This window comes from Gobio gobio (genome assembly GCF_949357685.1).
Source record: "Gobio gobio genome assembly, chromosome: 14".
In the NCBI taxonomy this organism is placed as follows: Eukaryota; Metazoa; Chordata; class Actinopteri; order Cypriniformes; family Gobionidae; genus Gobio; species Gobio gobio.
In genome coordinates, this window is record NC_137107.1 from 42115543 (window position 1) to 42139407 (window position 23865).

At 42.4% G+C, this 23865-nt stretch overlaps 1 protein-coding gene across 8 annotated transcripts in view; it reads right to left on the minus strand.

Moving 5' to 3' along the window:
• Window positions 1-10329: 10329 nt before the first annotated feature.
• fnbp1b (formin binding protein 1b) overlaps window positions 10330-23865 on the minus strand; it is a gene marked incomplete at its 3' end in the record, with an annotated part of 125199 nt that continues 111663 nt past the window's right edge. For 5 of the 8 annotated variants that reach the window (XM_079835997.1, XM_079835996.1, XM_079835992.1 and 2 more), the window contains 2 exons: window positions 22716-22751; window positions 10330-12810 (listed from right to left, as the gene is read on the minus strand). In XM_079835997.1, the coding sequence (XP_079692123.1) occupies window positions 12803-12810; window positions 22716-22751 (44 nt within the window). The remainder of the gene's footprint in view (window positions 12811-22715; window positions 22752-23865) is intronic. The other 3 variants (XM_079835998.1, XM_079835995.1, XR_013817977.1) reach the window with 2 other exon arrangements.

The following is a 23865-nucleotide window of genomic DNA, read 5'->3' on the forward strand; positions in this document are numbered from 1 at the left end:
TATCAGCTTTTATACATTGTTCAGTTTTTTGTTATAAGTCCGAAATGACAATGAGGCAGCCTCCCGCAATGCAAAGTCAATGGAGAGCGTTGGATTGTTTTCCCCCCCGGTGTGGGCGTGGCCTAAATATGCTCTGTCTCTATGCCCCCGAAACCCCCCTAGCCTCACATTTGGGCTCTCAGTGATTTATAAACCTGCATACATTGTATGATTAAGGGATGTACAATATGGTCATGCAGAATAAGGCATTAATGCTTTATAAGTATAAGTAATAATAAACAGACAATATAATATGCATAGTAATAAGCTACTAGTTAATAGAGAATTTGACCCTAAACTAAAGTGTTTTTCATACCCTCACTGGAGGCTGAGCCCCCCTAAAATTAAAATCCTAGAATCACCCCTGCTTTCTGAGCCATCGGATTTCAACAAAAATATCTTAATTTGTGTTCCGAAGATGAACGAAGGTCTTACGGGTGTCGAACGACATGAGAGTAAGTAATTAATGACAGAATTTTCATTTTTGGGTGAACTAGCAACTGGATAATGGTGTATCCAGAAACCTCCTGAAATAATGTGTAAACTTACAAACACAGATCAAGTGAACTAAATACTGCAACTAAAAGTAAAACATGAACATATTGCATACCAGTTTTGCTATTGTTAACTAAAACTATTAAAATGGTTTTCATTTATTTGAGTAAATCTGAAATGAAGTAAATAATAAATATTAGATGAACATTTTTAATAACTGAAATCAAATAAGTTGAAGTACTAAAATGACAAACTGAATCTGAAAATCTTTTTTTTTTTATTAATAAAAATTGCAAAAACACATAATTACTAAAACTTGAACTAAAAAAATAATATTTGTACTTTCCATGGCTGTTCCATGTTTGAAAATAAAATATCCAATAAGAATTCCCTAATATTCCCAGGTATTCCACAGTTGTAACATCTCTCTTTATTAAGAGTGTTTCTTGACATTTATCAGTTCATCCCTGAATCCTTGGCGGAGAGTTTGCACTCACCCATCTGAATGATCCCCCTGAGGAGACCTCGAGTCGTCATGTCCTCGTCACACAGTGGGGACGGGCCCGCGACAGGAGGGTCCGTCTTTGCCACCATTGACCTCCGTCGTTTAGGTGAAGGGAGGGGGGACAGAGAGGCACTCTGAAAAAAAATAGTACGGTATTAAGGATGTGATTATATAGAATATGCAGTTGTATATATAATAATTTATTAAACACCACACATACCTCATGGAGCTTCTTTTTGAGTCTGTGACGTAAGGCAGCTCCGGGACTCTCCAGACCAGGGGTATTTTTCACCCTCATGCTCCGCCGTACATTGGTTGAACTAACAAACATAACAAACATTCAAAAGCAATACACAAAACGTACAGAAAATTATAAACATGCACGTGTGTGTGTGTGTGTGTGTATGCATATATTATATTATATTATATATATATATATATATATATATATATATATATATATATATATATATATATATATCAAAGTTATTAGTCGAAGGAAGTTTTGCATTGTTGACTGCAAGGCTATAATTCATAATTAGTATGATTTTAAAACGTAATGCTAAATAGAAAATTAATACAGACTTAACCGGTATAGATAGTATAACTTTCACATTATATCATGTCTGTATTTAACGTTAGTCGTTAACGTTACCCAACCCAACTACATTTAATAATAATCAACATTCTAATATTTACATAATTATTTGCTTATAAAATGTATCTGTGTGCATAACTCATTTGCGTAAACTGATTCAAAAGCAAGTAAACACATGTAAAATTAGGCTTGGCATTGTATATGTTTATTAAATGAAGTGACATTTGAAATAAATGTAACGTTACCTTCTGGTTACAGGAGATCTGGGTAGCTCTGTGTGCAGGACTCTCCTCAACAAAACCCGAGCAGATATGTCCTCTTCTGTTGGATCCATCGTTGCTTATCGTAGTTTATCACAAAATGAAAGATTCCCAAATGCTACAAACCCTAAACAACATTCAATTGAACTGAAACGACAAAGAAAAACATCGCCGACAAACACTTCTGAGGTTTGAAATGGAAGTCACACTCCCGCTCGTTCGTTCAAGTGAATCTCGCGATAATTTGTCGATCGCTTTCATTGGGCGGTGTAGTTTACAGCAGCACTGTAGTAGTTCATCCTCAAGGGGGCGCACGACAGCGGCTCAGAGAAACCATCATCCATGGAGCTGCAGGGAGTGCAGTCAAATTTCATTGTGCTTTGTGAAGGATAATGTGATAAATGTCATACCTAACATACAAAACATTTCATGACAGCTAGTTTTGTGTTTTTTCGTTAACAGTTTGCACCTAAATAATCACACCGAGGAAATTTAACAACACTGAATGCAACAATTCACAAAAGTTGAGTTATAAATAATATTTTTACAACCACCATACCTTCACAATACCCAGGAAAACAAAGTATTTTTTCCATTGGCATTACATTGTTTAGAGCATAAAAAACAAATATATGTTATTAACAAATATGACGCTAAATTATCTAAACTGACAGTGTGTGTTGAAGATATTAAATACTGGATGATGTGTAATTTTCTGCTATTAAATTCAGATAAAACGGAGGTATTACTTATTGGTCCAAAAAACTGCCCACAAAACCTCTCACAATACAACTTTAACTTGGAAGGATGTCCTGTCACTTTATCCGCTACAGTAAAAGACCTGGGTGTTAAATTAGACCGCAACTTGTCTTTCGAAAATCATATTTCATATGTTACAAGAACGGCATTTTTCCACCTTAGAAACATTGCTAAGCTACGTAACATGCTATCTATTTCTGATGCAGAAAAGTTAGTTCATGCATTCATGACCTCGAGACTAGATTACTGTAATGCTTTATTAGCTGGTTGTCCTGCATCATCAATAAACAAGCTACAGTTAGTCCAAAACGCAGCTGCTAGAGTTCTTACTAGGTCAAGAAAATATGATCATATAACACCAATTTTATCATCTAAGTTCCGTATCAATTACAAAGTATTGCTACTGACCTATAAAGCCCTAAATGGTTTAGCTCCAGTGTATTTAACGGATCTTCTATCGCCCTACAATCCATCGCGCTCTTTAAGATCACTAAACTCGAGGCTTCTGGTCATTCCTAGGATATCTAAGTCCACTAAAGGAGGGAGGGCATTTTCACATTTAGCTCCTAAACTCTGGAATAGTCTTCCTGATATTGTTTGAGGTTCAGACTCGCTGTCCCAGTTTAAAACTAGATTAAAGACGCATCTCTTTAGCCAAGCATTCACATTATAAATACGTTTTATACTACAGTTAAATCGGATCAAAAGCATTAATATTCTGAACAGTAGCTATGCTAATTATTTCCCATCTGGTAACTAGTTGGTCAGCTCCAGTTTGTATCCAGCCTCTCATGGAGACTTCAGATGCCCCAACACCTATGATGAGACGACTCGACGCCTGTGAAGAGACGACTCAACGCCAGCGTTGTTATGGCCTAAATTAATACATGATTGATTAACTTATTCTAACATTTTTCTTTAACATTCTCTTTCTAACATTTTTCAATGTACATTTATGAAATGCACTTTCTGTTAAGCTGCTTTGAAACAATGTGTATTGTGAAAAGCGCTATACAAATAAATTTGAATTGAATTGAATTGAATTGAATTGAATTGAATTGAATTGAATTGAATTGAATTGAATTGAATTGAATTGAATTATTATTATTATTATTTATTCATGTTATGCAATGTCCTCGTAAGTGGACACCGAAACTCAGTTATAAATAAAATTACATTAAATTAAGCCTTGTAGAAATGTAGGATTTTTCTAACCAAACTTTGTTTAAAGATAATTCTCAACTATATTATGAAAGATATAACGGAATTAATTGATATACTATTTTACTTTATGCAATATGTGGGTAAAATGGTCATACATGAGTTTTCCCATTCGATGCAATGTATATCTATACACTGTCTCTAATTTAAAAGAAGTGTAATAATGGGAGTAGTTGGCAACATTTTCATAATAATATCTAATATTTTATAGGAACATTGATGTCATTTATTTCCCTATTCACTTGTTGTGTCTCCCAAAATGCCTAATAAACATGCTCCTCTATTGAGGACATGTATTAAATAAATGCCCTGTTTTGTAACAGAAACCCCAACATTTTCCTGAGATATTAATTTATAACAAACAATTTGAAAATTAGTCAGATTTAAAGGATAATTACAAAATATTATATTTTTTCCATGAGCGCTAAATTTGACCATTCAGTAATTTTTAAAGACCAAGGAGAAGTTGTTGTCCTGAAACCTCAAAACCAATGGTATCTCTGAAAAGCTCTGAGTGTGCTCTTTACGGGACATCCAGACATAAAACTGTGACATGTGTTGGTGTGTATGGTGTCCGAGAAATTCACTAAAGTATAAATCCCTCGAACGAGGACAGTGGCACTGGGGGATACCTTCCAACAGACAAGAATTATTTATTTGATTCTAAATGGCAATCTATGTTTAAGAAGTTACATAATGTTTTTCAGCTTTACATTTAAGAGAGTCCTAGAGTGCAACATATTTTGCTGGTCGAACGCTTGATAACAATATATAAAAAAAAACTTGGTTAGAGATGCCACGAAGTAGGTGGCAATGCCTTAACCATATGTGTGTTGAAGGCCACTAGGACCTCTTCCATCCTTGTCAAGGGGAGTGCTAACCTTCTCTCCTTTCATACAACACATCTGATGACGTGGTTTCTCATAGAATATATAGGGCAGCACCTGTCTGTATTTCACAACGACGGTGACTCTTTACAAAATGAAAACCTTATTACCATACTTTATATATCATATATTATTGTGTATATGCTTACATAAATTCTATAAACTTATTAGTTAGACGAATGCTTTATTTATGCTTTAAAAAGTGCTTTTTGTTATCCTTATGCGCCTAGCATGACTTACTCATTTGCATCTCGCACATGTCGACCAATCACAACGAGAAAAGAGCATACGTCACAGACTCTTGCGCAGGAAGTAAACACAAGCCCACGCGGGAGCGCTTAAAAATGGCGTCTGTGTAGCTGTCTCTCATACATTTTCCTGATAAACTTGGTCTGCTTTTGCGTTATTTATACTGTCTTTATATTCTGAATGATTCTGCAACTTCTTTAAAAGCTTGAGCTGAGAACCTTATTTTAGACCGTTAGAACTAGCTGAGGTTACATTGATTGAAACATAACCTGAGACAAATGAAAGGAATGGCGGAAAGTGTGAAGCGTGTACATGATTATGATAAACCCACTGCCGGAGAAGATTTAAGTTCGGATTGTTTACCACTAACCCCGACTAACAGCCCTCTTCTGAAAACGAGGCGGCAGGTATCCGAGCCCACAAAAGCGGATATATTGAAGGCGATTGAGAGGTTGGGAAAAAAGCAAGATGATATCATGGAGAAGTTACTGGAAATTGAAAGGTCTGTTGCATCCACTTCGACCCTGCTATCCGAACTTGTCACCAAAGTTGACTCGGTTACCGATAACACAGAGAGGGCTGTCGCTAAAACTGAGGAGCTGGGTGTTCAAGTAGCGGCTGTGATCTCCGAAAATAAGCAACTGTGGGGAAAACTCGACGAACTGGATGATGCATATAAACGACGGTGGAATTTGAAAGTCTCTGGTATTCCGGAGGAGGCAGGAGAAAATGTGCAAATGATCGCAATGGATCTTTTCTCTGAAGTCTCACCGGGATTGATAGATGTTCTTCAGACGTCGGTTGATGCTGCTTGCAGAATCGGTCCGAGGCGGATCATTGTGCAGTTTTTCTCACGCACTCATCGGAATCGCATCTAGTTGGACTCGAAAAACACCGAAGTCCTCAAACAGAAAGGCATTATAATAACAAGATCTGACACAATGGAATAAACTGGTAAAAGTCAAGCCAGGAGAGATGGAAAAAGAAGCTGGGAGAAAGTGATCATTATTGATGGAAAGAAGATAATGTAACGTGAATAATGTTAACGTTTGCCCTTTTATCCTTTTAATGATTAAAAAAGTGACATTAAACTTTATCTTGAAGCATGGCTGTAACCTTTTTGCAAAGATGGTGTCTTTTGTTCTCATATGTCATTATTTGTTGAATGCATTAGTTATTTTATAAGTTATTCGATACTTTAAAGGTGCACTATGTAACTTTTCCGTCGCCTATTCAAAACAAAGGCGTAGTTTGATAACGCCAAGTTTGAACGCAGAATCTTGGGACATATGGGGTGCTTCTTAATATCCCTCCTCGTTTCCTCGCTCCTCCATCCTATGACCCGGAAACCTAACGAGCACAGCCATTTTGTAGGACATCTCAATTCTCTAATTGCATCGCGAGGAGGCTTCCTGAGGAGTCTTGAGCGAGGATACACGGGTGTATCCTTTGCGGAAGTGTTTTATCGACTAAACGTGACACACGTATAAATTCTCCTCCCCCTTCACATCTTGTCACAGTTTATTCATTATTAATATTATGTTTACATGTACAAGACACAAATGTACAACCCCAAATCAGAAAAAGTTGGGACAGTATGGAAAACGCAAATAAAAAAAAAGAACTTTACTTTGACTTGTATTTCATTGCAGACAATATGAACACAAAATATTTCATATTTTGTCTGGTCAACTTCATGTCATTTGTAAATATGCATCCTTTCCTGTCATTCAGACCTGCAACACATTTAAAAAAAAGTTGGGACAGTAAAGCATTTACCACTTTGTAATGTTGCCATTCCTTTTCACAACACTTAAAAGACGTTTAGGGACTGAAGACACCAAGGGATGAAGTGTTTCAGGTGTAATTTTGTCCCATTCTTCCTGCAAACAAGTCTTAAGGTGGGCAACAGTACGAGGTCTTCGTTGTCGTATTTTGCGCTTCAAAATGTGCCACACATTCTCTATTGGAGACAGGTCGGGACTGCAGGCAGGCCAGTCAAGTACCTGTACCCTCTTCCTCCGCAGCCAGGACTTTGTAATGTGTGCAGAATGTGGTTTTGCATTGTCTTGTTGAAATATGCATGGATGTCCCTGGAAAAGATGTCTTCTTGAAGGCAGCATATTATGCTCCACTTTTCAGCATTAATGGTGCCTTCACGGAAGTGCAAGTTACCTTTGCCAAGGGCACTGACACAACCCCATACCATGACAGACCCTGGCTTTTGGACTTGTTGCTGGTAACAGTCTGGATGATCCTTTTCTTCTTTGGTCCGGAGCACACGGCGTCCATTCCTCCCAAAAAATACCTGAAATACTGATTCATCTGACCACAGTACACGTTTCCACTGTGTGATGGTCCATCCCAGATGCCTCCGAGTCCAGCGCTTCTGGACACTGTTAACATAGGGCTTCCTTTTGGCACAGTACAGTTTTAACTGGCATTTGTGGATGTAACTACGTATTGTGGTACTTGACAAAGGTTTGCCAAAGTAGTCCTGAGCCCGTGTGGTGATCTCGCTTATAGATGAATGACGATTCTTGATGCAGTGCCGCCTGAGGGATCGGAGATCACGGTTGTTCAGCTTAGGCTTGCGCCCTTGTCCTTTACGCACTGAAATTCCTCCAGATTCCTTGAGTCTTTTAATTATGTTATGCACTGTTGAATGTGAAATATCCAAATATCTTCCTATCTTTCTTTGAGGAACATTGTTTTCAAACATTTCAATAATTTTCTCACGTATTTGTTGGCAAACTGGCGATCCTCTGCCCATCTTTGCTCCTAAAGGATTAGACCTTTCTTGGATGCTGCTTTTGTACCAAATCATAATTACAATCACCTGTTGACATCACCTGTTTCAAATCACATCATTATTTAACCATTTTACCTCATTACTAGCCCTAAATTGCTCCTGTCCCAACTTTTTTTGAAATGTGTTGCAGGTGTGAATGACAGGAAAGGATGCATATTTACAAATGACATGAAGTTGACCAGACAAAACATGAAATATTTTGTGTTCATACTGTCTGCAATGAAATACAAGTCAAAGTAAACTTCTTTTTTTATTTGCGTTTTCCATACTGTCCCAACTTTTTCTGATTTGGGGTTGTATGTCAAATAACAACAACTGACAGTTTCAGATTTATATCAAAGCACAAGAAAATGAAAGTAACAAACTAAAACAACAAATAAAAGCAGTTAATGACTGGGAATAATTAGTTGTTATTAATAACTGGTTGGCTAATATTAAATAAAATATGGACAAATGTGGTATTTTGTAGGGGTTGAAACTATTACAATATAAATAGTTATCTCTAATGTTCAAGAATCCCGATGTGCAAACTAAATCCAGCGGTGTAGAGTAATCATGAATTGATGACGCTTTGAAGTGACGCTAAAGGGAGTGAGGATATATCATTTCACTTGATTCAATTCCTCCGCGAGGAAAGGAAGCTAGGAAAGGAAACGAGGATGCACAAATAAGAATTGAGAAGCACCCATGGTCTTCACCTCACAGCCGGTGGAAAAGAATCGGGATAGGACTCGGGCAGAAATCATGTTCATGGATGCGATTATTAACGTTGCTGTAGTAAAGCAGAGCAGGACGAGTGTTGTGGAGCTGAGCAAGGCCGCTGGAGCGATTGTGCGACTTCCTCACACGTCCCGGTTCCTTGGTTAAAATAGCATTTTCTCACGATTTACAAATAGTTGGAAACATTTGGGATATTGTAAGTACTCAACTGAACAAAATATATAACACTGGCCTAGTGGTTTTTGGATATTTTATTCAAAAAATGTTACATAGTGCACCTTGGGTTAGTTCGCCCAAAAATGAAAATTATCTCATAATTCACTCTCCCTCAAGTCATCCTAGGTGTATATGACGTTCTTCTTTCAGCCAAACACAATCAGAGGTATACAAAAAAAAAAAAAAAAAAAAATCCTGGCTCTTCCAATCTTTATAATGGCAGTGAATGGTACCTTAGATTTTGAACCCCCCCCCCAAAAAAGCACATCCATCCATCATAAAACTACTCCACACGGCCCCAGGAGGTTAATAAAGACCTTCTGAAGCGAAGCCATGCTTTTTTTGGTAAGAAAAATATCCATATTTATAACTTTATAAACTTTAATCACTGGCTACGGGTAACGGCCGTACGCGAGTCTAGTTCCGGCCGAAGAGTGACCTCTGACCCGAGGATACTGAAATAATTTGTACTATATGAAATTTTAAGAGATGACTGTATTTAAATGAATAAATACATATTTTGTAATGAATAAATATTTGTATTAATAATACGTGTTTATAAAGTTAAAATGAATGTAAATGTGTAAATAATTTACATAATATCCAGCCCTGATTAATGGACTTGCCACTGATTTGTGTAAAATTGATACAATAATATGTGATGTCATGCAAGTAGTTTCAGATTTTATGCACAAACACAAATTTTTTCCACTATATTAGTGTGGACATTGCAGACTTCCACTGGGAATATGTCACGCCTATCCCTAAACCTACCCATCAGAACACTAGATGTAAATAAAAACTTTTTGTCTGATTTATAAGCTTTTTAGTGAGAAAAATGTCCTCACTAGTCAGTTGTCATAATATTTCACTGTATAAGTGAGGACATTTGGTAGAGCCAAACACACACAGAGATACACAGAGACAATACTTCTTTTGATTTTTTCCCTCTATCTTTAATTGGCACAGTTAACACATACAAAGTATTCAGTGCTCCAAAAACACAAGCAAAACAAATAGAACACAAAGAAAGAAAGTGCAAAACAAACATTTGGCAGAACCCACCAAACGAGACAAAAAAAAAACAAAAAACGTTTTTTCACTTAGCAAAGCAGAGAAAAAAAACTGGGATGTTTTTATTAATCAAAATTTAAAAATAGACTCTTACCATGGATTGGTAGCTCACTCTTATTTATAGACTTGTACGTATAGATATACATATATATATATATTCTTATATTTAAAATTCTCTGATTTGGGAATGGTGTTTTGAAGCCCCAAACAGAGCAAGTAGGATTCGTATCACTGATAGGCCAAATAAGACAGCTGTGTGTGTGTATACGTCATGTGGTGATAGCCGACAGAGTCAAACAATGCTGAAAAGGCTGAAATGTTAAAGTTGTTTTGTTCTCAGAAGAGAAACTTGAGACAGTGTGCATGTTCGGAAGACAGACGTAATGATGCTTTCCTCTTTAAGATGTTCATTCTCATATTTATAGGTTCATCAATAGCGAGTCAGTCAGTTATTAGGAGATGCTGTTCAATTCATTCAACAAAAAATATCATAATTCATCAATAAGCGCTTTATTAAACATAATAAAAGCATTCAGCATTAAATAGCAGATTTGTGGCATGTGCGAATTTTCATTTCCATGATCTGAAGAGATGGCTTCAAACCTACTTAAGAATCAAGAGAAAATCAAAAACAGATTGAAACATCTAAAACCTCTCCTGGACCCAAAATGACTGTGTGAGAGAATTAAAAAATATATATAAAAAGAAAAGCTAAAATTGTTATGTGCCTCAGGGATGGTGAGTAGTCGGTGGAAGATGATGAAATGAAAAAAAAATATGATCTCTTCACAACAGACATCATAGAAAAAAACAAACAAACTCCCCTTCGTCGAACCACAGTGATTACATTAAACAGAATGAAAAACCTCTAGCACGGAGTCCATTCTTACAAACGCCAAACACAGATCACATGATGCATGTTAAATGTCTGGTTAACCTGTACATTTGGCTCAGAGTACATTTAAACCCTTACATATATATACCTTTTTGCCAAGGTAACCGGCCAATGAGGTTGCGGTATTCTCGGCTGGGTTCTCCACAGGGTAAAACCATGAAGACATGAACAAAACAGCGGTCACAATAAATACATACCCATTTCAACAGCACATTAGCATATTCGTGTGTGTAAATATCGCCCCTCCCCTGCTGGACAACAAAATGACGATTGGACGGTTAAGGTAAAGCAGGAAGTTGTTAAATGAATGAAAATGTGAATCACTGAAGGGACGTTAGATAAGATGGCAGACAGACAAGTGTGTTAGTTGCACTGGAAGGGCGGAGACAGAGGAGGTGCCAGGGCAAGCAGACATGCTATTGGCCAGTGAAGCCCCGCCCCTGACGTGTGCCCAGCAGCTGTTAACTTTGGGAGGTGGAGTCAAAGGGTCTAAAGGGGTGTGGCCTGATAAAGGAGCCGGGATGAATTCTAATGCTGCATTCCGTTCAACTCGGCAAAGATTCCAGGCGAATGCAACAGAAGGACACTTAAAAGACAAAGCGGAACGCGTGCTTAATGTTAAACAAAAGCTTTTAAGCAAATCAAATACAACGTTTTTTTCCCTACACTCTAAAAAATGCTGGGTTAAAAATAACCAAAGTTGGGTTGAAATGGACTAACCCAGCGGTTGGGTTAAATGTTTGCTTAAAACAACCCAATTGCTGGGTTAAAACAACCCAATTGCTGGGTTAGTCCATTTTCAACCCAACTTGGGTTATTTTTAACCCAGCATTTTTTAGAGTGTACATTATGTTTTTAGCTGTGTAAAACATGATAATGTTGATAATCATAAACCTGTAAAACGTGCTTGCTTTGCCAATTTGTTTCTTTATACACTACCGGCCAAATGTTTGTAAAATTATGTATTTTAAATATTTTTAAAAGTCGTCTGCTCACTAGGGCAGCATTTATTTGATCAAAAATACAAAAAAAACTATTCTTCCGTGTCACATGATCCTTCAGAAATCATTCTGATTCGCTGCTCAGGAAACATTTCTGATTATTATCAATGTAGAAAACATTCATCTTTTTTGAAAGCGTGACACTTAAAGGTAAGTAAGATTAAAAATATAATACTTTTATTCAGCAAGGATGCATTAAATGAAATCAAAAGTGACAGTTAAGACATTTATAATGTTACAAAAGATTTGTTTCTTTCTATTAATCTAAAAATTATGAACAAAATGCATCTCTGTTTCCACAAAAATATTCATTAGAGTGATTTCTGAAGGATTATATGACACTGAAGACTGGAGTAATGATGCGGAAAATTCAGCTTTGATCACAGAAATAAATTACATTTGAAAATATATTCACATAGAAAGCAGTTATTTTAACTTGCAATAATATTTCACAATATTACAGTTTTTACTGTATTTTTGATCAAATAAATGCAGCCTTGGTGAGCAGAAGAGACTCATAAAATCATAATTATTCCGAACTGTTCCAGATGTCAAGTAGGAATACGGACGTAACGCAGCACTGATGTGGTACCGCAAACCCAGCTCCTTTTACAGACCACGTTCCCAGTTCAGGATAGGTCGGGGAATCGGAAGCAAGACCGTTTCAAGCTGTCAAAGACGAAACCACACACACACACTCACGCTCACACACATACACTCATTCGCACCAAGCTGAAAGAAACGTTAGCGCCGTTCAGCAGCGATGAAGAGCCGTAAAGCAAAATGATATATGTAGATCATATTCACCTCATTATAAAAGAACAGACAAGTAATAAATCTAAATGTCATAATATTTCTCTGATTTGCTGTTAAAGTTCCTCTCTACAGCAGGAGAATTTAGGCCGAGAGGTCTCTATAGCCTCTCCCTCTCGCTTCTTTCACTGTTCCTCTCTTTATTTTGTGTCTGTCTCTCATCTGTCTCACTCTAGGGCGGTTCATGGAGGGTAGGCTGCAGTTTTCCCCACATGTGGCTGCTGTTTGCCCTGCACCACTGAGTCCTCCTTCCATAATTTACGAATCTGCAGTCATACAAACAAACAAACATATGAAAAACAAAAGAAAAGACATGTTAGACTTGGTGAAGTGATGGATTCATGCCTCCTATGAATGGCTTTTCACACTATACTTAAAGGGATAGTTCACCCAAAAAGAAAATATTGTCATTTTCTCAGTCGCAAGTTGTTCCACACCTGTATGAGTTTCTTTGAAGAATATGGGTAACCAAACAGTTGCTGGTCCCCATTGACTTCCATATATATATAGAAAAAAACGGAAGTCAATGGGGACCATAAACAACATTCTCATGTTCAACAGAAGAAAGAAACTCATGCAGGTTTAGAACAACTTGAGGGTGAGTAAATGATGACAGAATTTTTCGTTTTTGGGTGAACTATTCTTTTAACCGTGGGTTATCTACTTTTTATTTTTTTTAATCATTTTTATCCATGGGTTAAGCAACATATCATGCCAGTGTTGTTTTAGTAGTATTTCTATACTATTATAGTGTATATTAATATTTTGAATTAGCTTTTATTTTTATATTTTCAGTTTACATTTACATATTAGTTTAAGTTTTAGTAATTAGTAATTTAGTAAATGCTATTGTCATTTTTATTAGTTTTCTTTAAATATTCATTCATTTTAGTACATCAACTTATTTCATTTAGTTGCCAACATTTTATTTTATTTGTTCTTTAAATTTAAGTTTTTATATTTGATTTATTACTATTAACAAAAAATATTTTTAAAGTGCCCTTATTATACTTTTTCAAATATTACAAAGTTTCAGAGATCAAAGTACAGAAAAAATTGAGTTATTGTCTCCTAAAAGAAAGAATCGATTCTAAAGTGCCTGAAATGAGTCGTCAGTAATTCCAGTCTCACTTCCTGTTACATCCCTACATAGCAATGTAAAATCTGCATAATGCCCACCTATTTTCTTCATTGGCTGCTGTGAACAACATCTACTTTGACCCTCAAACACTGTAGCTGTAGCTGAGACTGGAAGAGTTTGGATCGTGTTGTCTGCACTGTGAAAGCAAATCCACTTTGCATGCCTTTCAAAAGGATGAGGAGTCGGCTCGAATTGATACGGTAAAACCGTCACCATCATTACTGTTCGTATCACTGTGTATCAAGTGCTAAGGAAGGTCTGGAGCTTAAATTAAGATATGGTAATAAGCGTTTTGTTTCTGACACAAGCTATACGCTTTAATCAATCACAACATACTGGGCTATCTGACCAATCAAAGCAGAGTAGACCAATCACAACAGACTGGGCAGTCTGACCAATCAGAGCAGAGTAGACCAATCACGACAGACTGGACCATCTGACCAATCAGAGCAGAGTAGACCAATCACAACAGACTGGGCCATCTGACAAATCAGAGCAGAGTAGACTATTCACGACAGACTGGGCCATCTGACCAATCAGAGCAGAGTAGATCAATCACAACAGACTGGGCCATCTGACCAATCAGAGCAGAGTAGACTATTCACGACAGACTGGGCCATCTGACCAATCAGAGCAGAGTAGATCAATCACAACAGACTGGGCCATCTGACCAATCAGAGCAGAGTAGATCAATCACAACAGACTGTGCCTTCTGACCAATCAGAGCAGAGTAGACCAATCACGACAGACTGGGCCATCTGACCAATCAAAGCAGAGTAAACCAATCACAACAGACTGGGGCATCTGACCAATCAGAGCAAAGTAGACCAATCACAACAGACTGGGGTATCTGACCAATCAGAGCAAAGTAGACCAATCACAACAGACTGGGCCATCTGACCAATCAGAGCAGAGTAGACCAATCACAACAGACTGGGCCATCTGACCAATCAGAGCAGAGTAGACCAATCACAACAGACTGTGCCTTCTGACCAATCCGAGCAGAGTAGACTAATCAAGACAGACTGAGTATGCTCTCAGAAAGGAGGGGTTAAGAAAGACTGAATCTTTTAGAAATAAGGTGATGTGCAATGTATATTATGAGAAACTGATGCATGTAAATCTATTGTATGATGTTTTAAAATAGCGTAATTGGGGCACTTTAATAGTTTTAGTTCTAGTTAACAATAACAACAGTTCTCTTACGAGAGGTTCTCTCATATTGCGTAAGTTCCTTACGCTACGGGAAAGTATTCTTTCTTCGAGATTTCTGAAAAACCCAAAATTATCCTTAATTTTGTAACATTGTCAACGCAGTGCGGCAGCCTGGCAGACCATAGCAGGCTATTCCAGCGTGCTATTGGCTGCTCTGCTGGCAACTGCAGCAGCCTATCGGTGAGCCCGCGTGACGTGGCGACCAATGAGGGCGCTTCGCGCCCACCTGGCTTCATTTGCCTACAGGTGGGGCGTGGCCACGTGTATATAAGCGGGGCTCACGGGCTGCATATTCGATTTTCTTTTCTTCAGCGAAGCCCTTCGCATCGCTGGATCTGGAACCCGCCGCCGTTGAACATGCAGACGAGCAAGCAGAGGACAGCGCCTGAAGAAGCCGGCAGCATCGCGCCACCTTCAGCCATCCGTGCCTGCTCTGCTATCCGGCAGCATTATATCCTTTCATTGCACGTGTTCTCGCCGTTGCGTCACACGTTTCATAAAAGAGCACGAGCGTTTTTATCAAAACGCCTCGTTCCACCTGCGGCTCGTGCCACGTGCAGCTCAGCACCAGAGACCGCCATGTGTCTGCGCTCTCTGTCTGGGCCGTGACCACGCCGCCGCCGCACTCCTCGCGGGCGATTGCCCCGAGTGCGAGGAACTCTCTATGTCGACCCTGCGGGCTCGACTCGAGCAGTTTTATGATGACATCACTCCGCTGTTCCCCCCCTCTGTTCAAGCCGCGCCACCGCGCCGCTTATAAGGGATGGTTGAAATGAACGGTCTCGGAGCGAGCCTCCTCCCCCTCTGTTCAAGCCGCGCCACCGCGCCGCTTGCGAGGGATGGTAGAAATGAACGGTCTCGGAGCGAGCCTCCTCCCCCTCTGTTCAAGCCGCGCCACCGCGCCGCTTGCAAGGGATGGTAGAAATGAACGGTCTCGGAGCGAGCCTCCTCCCCCCTCTGTTCATGCCGCGCTAATGCGCCGCTTACATACAAGGGATGGCAGAAACGGACGGTCCTGCAGCTCTCTTTACGTTACAAGAGAGCTGTTCCACCCTCGCGCACATTTCTCAGTCCCCTCATGAGTTCAGGCGACTGGAATTGTTCATATTGCTGTACACGAGCCTGTTAAGACACGCACGCCAGCGAACAAACGCCGTCATGAGACATGACGCTGACATATGCTCTCCAACGAACCCGCACTCCCCCCTGTTGGACCGCGCAGATTGCGCCGTTCGCAAGGAATGAGAGTGCGCACGGTCACGAGCATGTTCAGCGCGCGTGTGCGCGCCGCACTCACCGGAAAATTAACAGAGGGTGTTTTCGTCCCGCTGTGGCCGGACGAACCGCCTTTCTCTAGCATTTCTCAGCCCCCTCTCCAGTTCAGGCGGCTGGAAATATTACTATTGCAGTAACGAGCCTGTCTTTTATGCGCGCACGACTGCCAATAAGCACGAGGACGTACTGCCGTATGCTCGCGCTAACTGAACGCTATTGTGTCCCTCCCGGTAGCACAGCGGCAAAATCAGCGGCTGAAACGCCGGAGACCCGAGTTCGAGCCCAGCTCTCGCGGCAGATAAAAATGTTTACTGTCCGCTTCCCCGGGCTCGCGGCCAGCTTTTCTTGCATACAGAAAGCTAACTTGCACCACGTGGCGCTCGAGTATTTTTGGGCGTCTATACATAAGGAGAGAATAGACGGTTAAGTCCCGCTGCGGCCGGACCACCGTTAAAACTCTGTTTTCCTGTCAGTCCCCACTCCTGTGGCTACTGCAGATGTTTTCCACACAGCCTACGAGCCGGCGGACTCGCCCTCTCGCCTGTTTCCAACTGAAGCCCCTCCAAAGTCCTCCTAGCAGAAGGGGGAAGTGACGGTTAAGTCCCGCCGTGGCCGGACCACCGTAAAAACTCTTCTTCCTGTCAGCCCCCACTCCTGTGGCTGCTGCAGATGGCTCTCACGCAGCCAACGAGCCGGCAAAACTGCCCTCTCGCCTGTCTACAACCGCCGTCTTACGACGAACCAGAGAAATCACGAAGTTGCTTTTATTTCTGGTTGCACGGCTCACGCCGTATGTGTTTTCAAATGCAGTAAACGTGCCCACTTTTGTGTTCACCCCTGCACCCAAGCACCACAAATCCCGTGTCTCTCACTCACATAAAGCGGCCACCGGCCGCTCGAGTGCTAGAGTTAGGTCACGTGTCCGCTTATTTGCGCCCACGCCTAATCACCACACGCGCTGTCACACAGCCACTCTTAACCGGTCATGTTCCACGCGTAAGAGTTGTGCCCGCTCAAACGCGCTCACACATTTTCGCGAACATTCTGCCCCCGGCGCCATGCGCCGCGCCACACACCATTTGTTCTCCGCCCAAGGTGGCCGGAACGACGAGTGTAGGGCCACACACAAGCCACTCCCCGCTCGAAGCGGCAGAGATACAGTGTGTAAGGCGGCCAGCCATCGAGAGCGATCGGCTGGCCCACAGCACAGAGAGCGCGCGCACTGCGCCCGCCCCTCCTATACAGGCCGTCAAACCCGCGAAGCGCGGCGTTTTGAGCCCGGAGGCCGTTCTATCCCGTGTGGCACACGCGAGAGCGTGGGAAGCCATTCCAGGTGTATCAGAATGGGTGCTGAAAACAGTGAAGCACGGCTACACTCTGCAGTTCGCTCGCCACCCTCCGCGCTTCTGTGCGCGTACAGAGACGAGAGTGAGCGAGGAAGTAGCACATCTACTTCGAGCAGAAATAGCCACGCTGCTGTGCAAAGGGGCTATAGAACCGGTTCCCCATTCTATGAGCGAGTCAGGCTTTTACAGCCAGTATTTTCTCGTGCCAAAAAGGGATGGGTCGCTCAGACCGATTCTGGATCTGAGGCGTCTGAACAAAGCTCTTATGAGAAGATCGTTCAAGATGCTCACGACCAAGCAGATCCTCGCGCATACTCGCCCGAGAGACTGGCTAATCTCCCTAGATTTGAAAGATGCATGTTTTCAAATCAAGATAACGCCACGTCACAGGCCATTCTTACGATTCGCCTTCGACGGCCAGGCTTATCAATACACCGTCCTTCCGTTCGGCCTGTCACTAGCACCCCGTACATTTACGAAGTGCATGGACGCGGCCCTCGCTCCTCTGAGAAAAAGAGGGATGCGAGTGTTGAACTATCTGGACGATTGGCTCATCCTGGTGCAGTCAGAGGCCGAGCTCCTCGCCCACAGGGCAATGCTGCTCAGCCATCTGGACAGCCTGGGGCTCACGGTCAATTGGACCAAGAGCTCATTAGTGCCCACGCAATCAACCTCATTTCTGGGTTTGAATCTGGACACTGTGGCAATGTCAGCCCGCCTGTCACCCCAATGCGCGCGCCAAGTTCAGCGCATGGCTGAGTACTTCCGGCCGGGCAAAATCGCACCTCTCAAGCTCTTTCAGAGGATGCTGGAACGTATGGCCTCAGCTGCAGCTGTGCTCCAGCTGGGCTTAATGCGCATGCGCCCGCTGCAATGCTGGTTAAACGCCCGAGTGCCTCACAGAGCCTGGGCGTCCGGAGGCTTCAGGATCAGAGTGACTCAGAGCTGTGTTTCAGCCTAGAGCCCTGGTTAGTAGCCGACTGGTACCAGAGGGGAGTGACGATGGGAGCCATCTCACACCGCAAGGTCATCTCGACGGACGCCTCCACCACGGGTTGGGGCGCCGTTTTCGAGGGCAGATCAGCCTCGGGCCTCTGGTCGAGCGAGGAAAAACTCCTACACATAAACTGTTTGGAGATGATAGCGGTAGAGAACGCGCTCAAGCAGTTTCTCCCGCTTATACGAGGACACCACGTGTTGGTCCGGTCGGACAATACCACAGTGGTGTCCTACGTGAACCGGCAGGGCGGTGTCAGGTCCAGGTGTCTGGTAAATCTGACAGAACGCCTGCTCGTGTGGGCAGACAGCTCGCTGCGCTCGCTGAGAGCTGCGCACATACCGGGCCACCTCAATGTGGGCCCGGACAAGCTGTCCAGGGGCCTCATTCTCTCAGGAGAATGGTCCCTGCACCCCCAGACAGTCCAGCTGGTATGGCGCCTATTCGGCAGAGCGGAGCTCGACCTCTTTGCAACAAAAGAGAACGCCCGCTGCCCGACGTTTCTGTCCAAAAGCGAGGATGCGCTGTCCCAACCTTGGCCCAGCCTCCCGCTGTATGCTTTCCCGCCGATTTCCCTATTGCCCCAGGTCATAGCGAAAATCAGGGAGACGCGCCGCCCGGTGCTCCTTATAGCGCCGCGCTGGGAGAACCAGATTTGGTACCCAGAGCTGGTGAAGCTGTCGCACTCACCCCCCTGGCCAGTTCCGCTGAGAGCAGACCTCCTCTCTCAAGCAGGAGGGTCAGTTTGGCATCCCCATCCAGAGCGATGGTCTCTGCATGTATGGGTGACCAACGGATACCCGTTGACCTGCCCGAAGGGGTTATGAACACGATTTCACACTCTAGAGCCCCCTCGACGAGGCGGTTATATAGTTCTAAGTGGTCGGTGTTCACTGAGTGGTGTGTTTCCAAGGGATTGGACCCACAGCAATGTGGGGTCCAGCGGGTGCTCTCCTTCCTCCAAGAGCTTTTGGAACTGGGCAGGTCCCCTTCCACGCTCAAAGTGTATGTGGCGGCTATAGCAGCGTTCGCTCAGACGACGCTAGGTAGCACGCTAGGAAGGAACGAGCTCATCATCCGTTTCCTCAGAGGAGCCAGACGGATGAATCCCCCGCGGCCCCCTTTGGTTCCTATATGGGATCTGGCCTTGGTCCTAGAGGCCCTGAAGGCTCATCCCTTTGAACCGCTCGAGACTGTGGAACCAAGGTTCCTTTCGCTAAAAACCGCGTTCCTGATAGCTCTGGTTTCAGTGAAACGCGTGGGGGATCTACACGCGCTCTCAGTGAGCCCGACGTGTATGGAGTTCGGTCCTAATGACTCTAAGGTCATTCTCAGACCGAGGCAGGGTTATGTCCCCAAAGCGATCGGCACTCCCTTCAGGGCGCAGATTATCTCCCTCTCGGCTCTGCCAGCATCCGACGAGGGGGACGGTGGCAATATCCTCTGCCCTGTCAGGGCATTGAGGGTTTATGTCACACGCTCCGCCGCCTTCAGGCGTTCTGAGCAGCTATTTGTTTCGTTTGGAGGGCGCGCTAAAGGTCTCGCCTCCTCGAAACAGACCCTGTCCAGGTGGATAGTGGACGCGATTGCAACTGCATACGCTTCCAAACACCTGCAGTGCCCGCTAGGTGTCAGAGCACACTCCACCAGAGGCATGGCCTCTTCGTGGGCTTGGGCCAGAGGGATTTCCATCCACGATATCTGTATGGAGGCAGGCTGGGCCTCCCCGTCTACGTTCGTGAGATTTTACAATCTGGAAGTTCCTGCCTTACAGGCGAAAGTGTTATCAGTTCAATAGGGCTGTTGGTTCTGCCCAGTGATTCTGCGCAGACATAGCTCACATACTGGTAGTAAGTTCGGTACTAGGCTCATGTGAATTTGAAGGAGACCGGCGGTGCCGTTCCCTCATTTACGAGACGAGCTGTTGTGAGTTTGAAGGTGACCGGCGGTGCCGTTACCTCACTCATATAACAAGATATTGTGAATTTGAAGGTGACTGGCGTTGCCGTTCCCTCATTCATGAGACAAGGTGTGGTGAATTTGAAGGAGACCGGCAGGTGCCGTTCCCTCATTCATGGGACAGGGTGTTGTAACCACCTGTTGTAACCACCCGTCAGTTCAAATGAAGTGTCCGTATATGTGGTGGCCCGTTTCCTTTACCGGCCACCCTGCCCGAGCAGTGTTTTTTCCCCGGTTCCCTGGGATACATATGCTGTATGCGAGGCGCGCACGGCGTTGACAATATGTTCCCGTAGCGTAAGGAACTTACGCAATACGAGAGAACCTCTCGTAAGAGAACGATACTCGGTTACTTAACGTAACCTCGGTTCTCTCTAGAAGAGGGAACGAGTATTGCGTTCCTTGCCGTGCGCCCCGCGGGCTTTTACGCTTCAGAACTACGAAAACCGAATATGCAGCCCGTGAGCCCCGCTTATATACACGTGGCCACGCCCCACCTGTAGGCAAATGAAGCCAGGTGGGCGCGAAGCGCCCTCATTGGTCGCCACGTCACGCGGGCTCACCGATAGGCTGCTGCAGTTGCCAGCAGAGCAGCCAATAGCACGCTGGAATAGCCTGCTATGGTCTGCCAGGCTGCCGCACTGCGTTGACAATGTTACAAAATTAAGGATAATTTTGGGTTTTTCAGAAATCTCGAAGAAAGAATACTTTCCCGTAGCGTAAGGAACTTACGCAATACTCGTTCCCTCTTCTAGAGAGAACCGAGGTTACGTTAAGTAACCGAGTATCGTTTTATGCTTGTAATTTTAAAACACAGTGATTACACAGAGATTAACCCAGGATAAACTAACAGCGTGAAACACGGAACAAGATAATCCAAGGTTAAAAATCACCACTATTACAAGAGTGAAAAGCCAGTTTGAATGCACCAAAACACACACACACACACACATGACATTTTATGTATATGCTTATATGAGCTGTAAAATTACAAAATGGACTGGAAAATGACAATATAAACATGTAGGATTGTGTAACATGATTTATAATATGCATGAATGGTTGGCAAGAGTAAAACAATTTTCTTGGTTGAATTCAAGAACAAATGCGGTCTGAAACACTCAAACATGTGTTTATACAGAGAACACTCACTCAAACCGGCAGGTTTGCAGAAACAGAGCTCAGATGATGATCAGTATGTTTATATCAATAATTACATCAGCATGTAAGTTTTCTCTATGTCGGTTTGCGAACTGGATGTTTTTTCTGTGTGTGTGTGTGAATGTGTGCACGCACATCAGTTTGCAGACACTTATAAATTAAAGGTAACATACAGTAAGTAGGTTCATGCTTGTTTAAACTGAAATAAAGGTCAGACTTCAACACTTCATTTTGAGGAAATCACACTCGTGCAGTATTAAACTCAAACTGTCTAAAGAGACGGAGCGACACACGTCATAATCTGAAGACCACGCCCACTGGGATCAAACCGTCTCCATTGACTTTGCATAGCGTGAAGCGGCCTCCTTGTCATTTTTGACTTATAACAAAAAACAGAACAATGTCTTAAAGCTGCTATGTGGCAGGGTGTACAGCAAACAAGCTAAACAATCCAGAACCAAAAACCCAGTTTGTATAAGCTGTTGACCCAAAAAACGAGCGTTTGAGGACAAAAAAGTGGATACAGGCAATTGAGACAGAGCGTGACTTGTTACTACACTGAAAACTACGCCCACTAGAGGGGAACGCAATCGGCGACAGGAAATATAATATTTAACACTGACATTTGGATATTTGACTTAACAGTGACAACATGTTTACTGCACACATAGGCATACTGAGTGTCAGGATCCCAAAATTGACCCATTCCTCCTGCTAATGCTTCACGTCTTATCGCCTCTATCCACTTTTGTCTCCTTAAACGCTCGTTTTTTGGGGTCGACAGCTATTAAACACCTATTTCTGTGTTTTTTAGCTTGTTTGCTGTACACCCTGTCACATAGCAGCTTTTAAATATTGTTCTGTTTTTTGTTATAAGTCCGAAATGACAAGGAGGCCGTGTCACGCAACACAAAGTCAATGGAGAGCGTTGGATTGTCCGGTGTGGGCGTGGCCTAAATAGGCTCTGTCTCTATGGTATTCAAATGCAATCTTAAAAAGGAAGAGAAATCAGCTTGATTCAAGATCTCTTCATTCACATACACAGAGTTAATGCACTCAACTAGCACTCCGTCTCACCCTCAGAAAGATAAACCCTTCTCCAGGAAAACAGCTCTGTGAGGAAACATTCAGAAACGCTTCATACGTCACATTTCACAGCGCTCAGTCAGGAATAAAGATCAGGAGCACCAAACATGATTGTGTCGTCGTGACTCAAGCAATGTGATTGTGATACTTGAATGAATGTCGTGATTTTACTAATTTAAAGGGATAGTTCACTCAAAAATGAAACTTCTGTCATCATTAAATCACCCTCATTTTGTTCCAAACCTGTATGAGTTTCTTTCTTCTGTTGGACACAAACAGTTGATGGATTTCAACAGAAGAAAGAAACTCATACAGGTTTGCAACAACATAACGGTGAGGAAATCATGATAACGTTTTCATTTTGGGGTGAACTATCCCTTTAAATGGTTGCATTGTGTTTTTCTGTAAACTTCTATGTATAATTAGGTTTTTTCCAGGGTTATTTCTTCTTGTTATGTATATCTATATCATATTTTTTTAATCTTAAAGATTATTGAAGTCTTACTACTTAAAGATTACACGTTTAGTTCAGTGTTACAGTATTAAGTAATTTCTGAGTGAATGTATTAGGATTGAGCACAATGTGAACAAATAATACAGCTAAAGCTCCATAATGGCAGTCGCTATCTAACACGTATTAGCAAATGATGTGCTTTTCACAAATATACTCAAAGGCATGATGATGGTTTACTAAAGAAATTCTACTTATTTATGCTACTTGTAAACTGTTTATTATTACTAGTGCTTGAGCTGATGTCAATGTGTGATGATCTTTTTTGGCGGGAAAACACCAGGGCCGGTTCACACAGAACGTGTTTTGCAGGTCAATGGAGCGGAGACTCTAGAGACTCGTTCTTTAAAAGTTGAACTTATTTGAACCTGAGTGCCATGTTTTTAGAATGCAGTGTCATGCGCAAGACGCTGCAAAAGACGTGAGACATCAATCTAGTGCGTTTACATTACATTAAAAAAGTAGAGCAGTGGAATGGGAAAACGTGTCCTGTGTGAACGGCCCCTAGGTTGACATTTTCCTCCATGATCTAGGCTGGTCCTTAAGTCAATTTACAATTACTTTATATATGAAAACAGTACAAAAACGTGTGTTGTGTTGTGTATGTGTGTTGGATTGTATTGGAGTGAT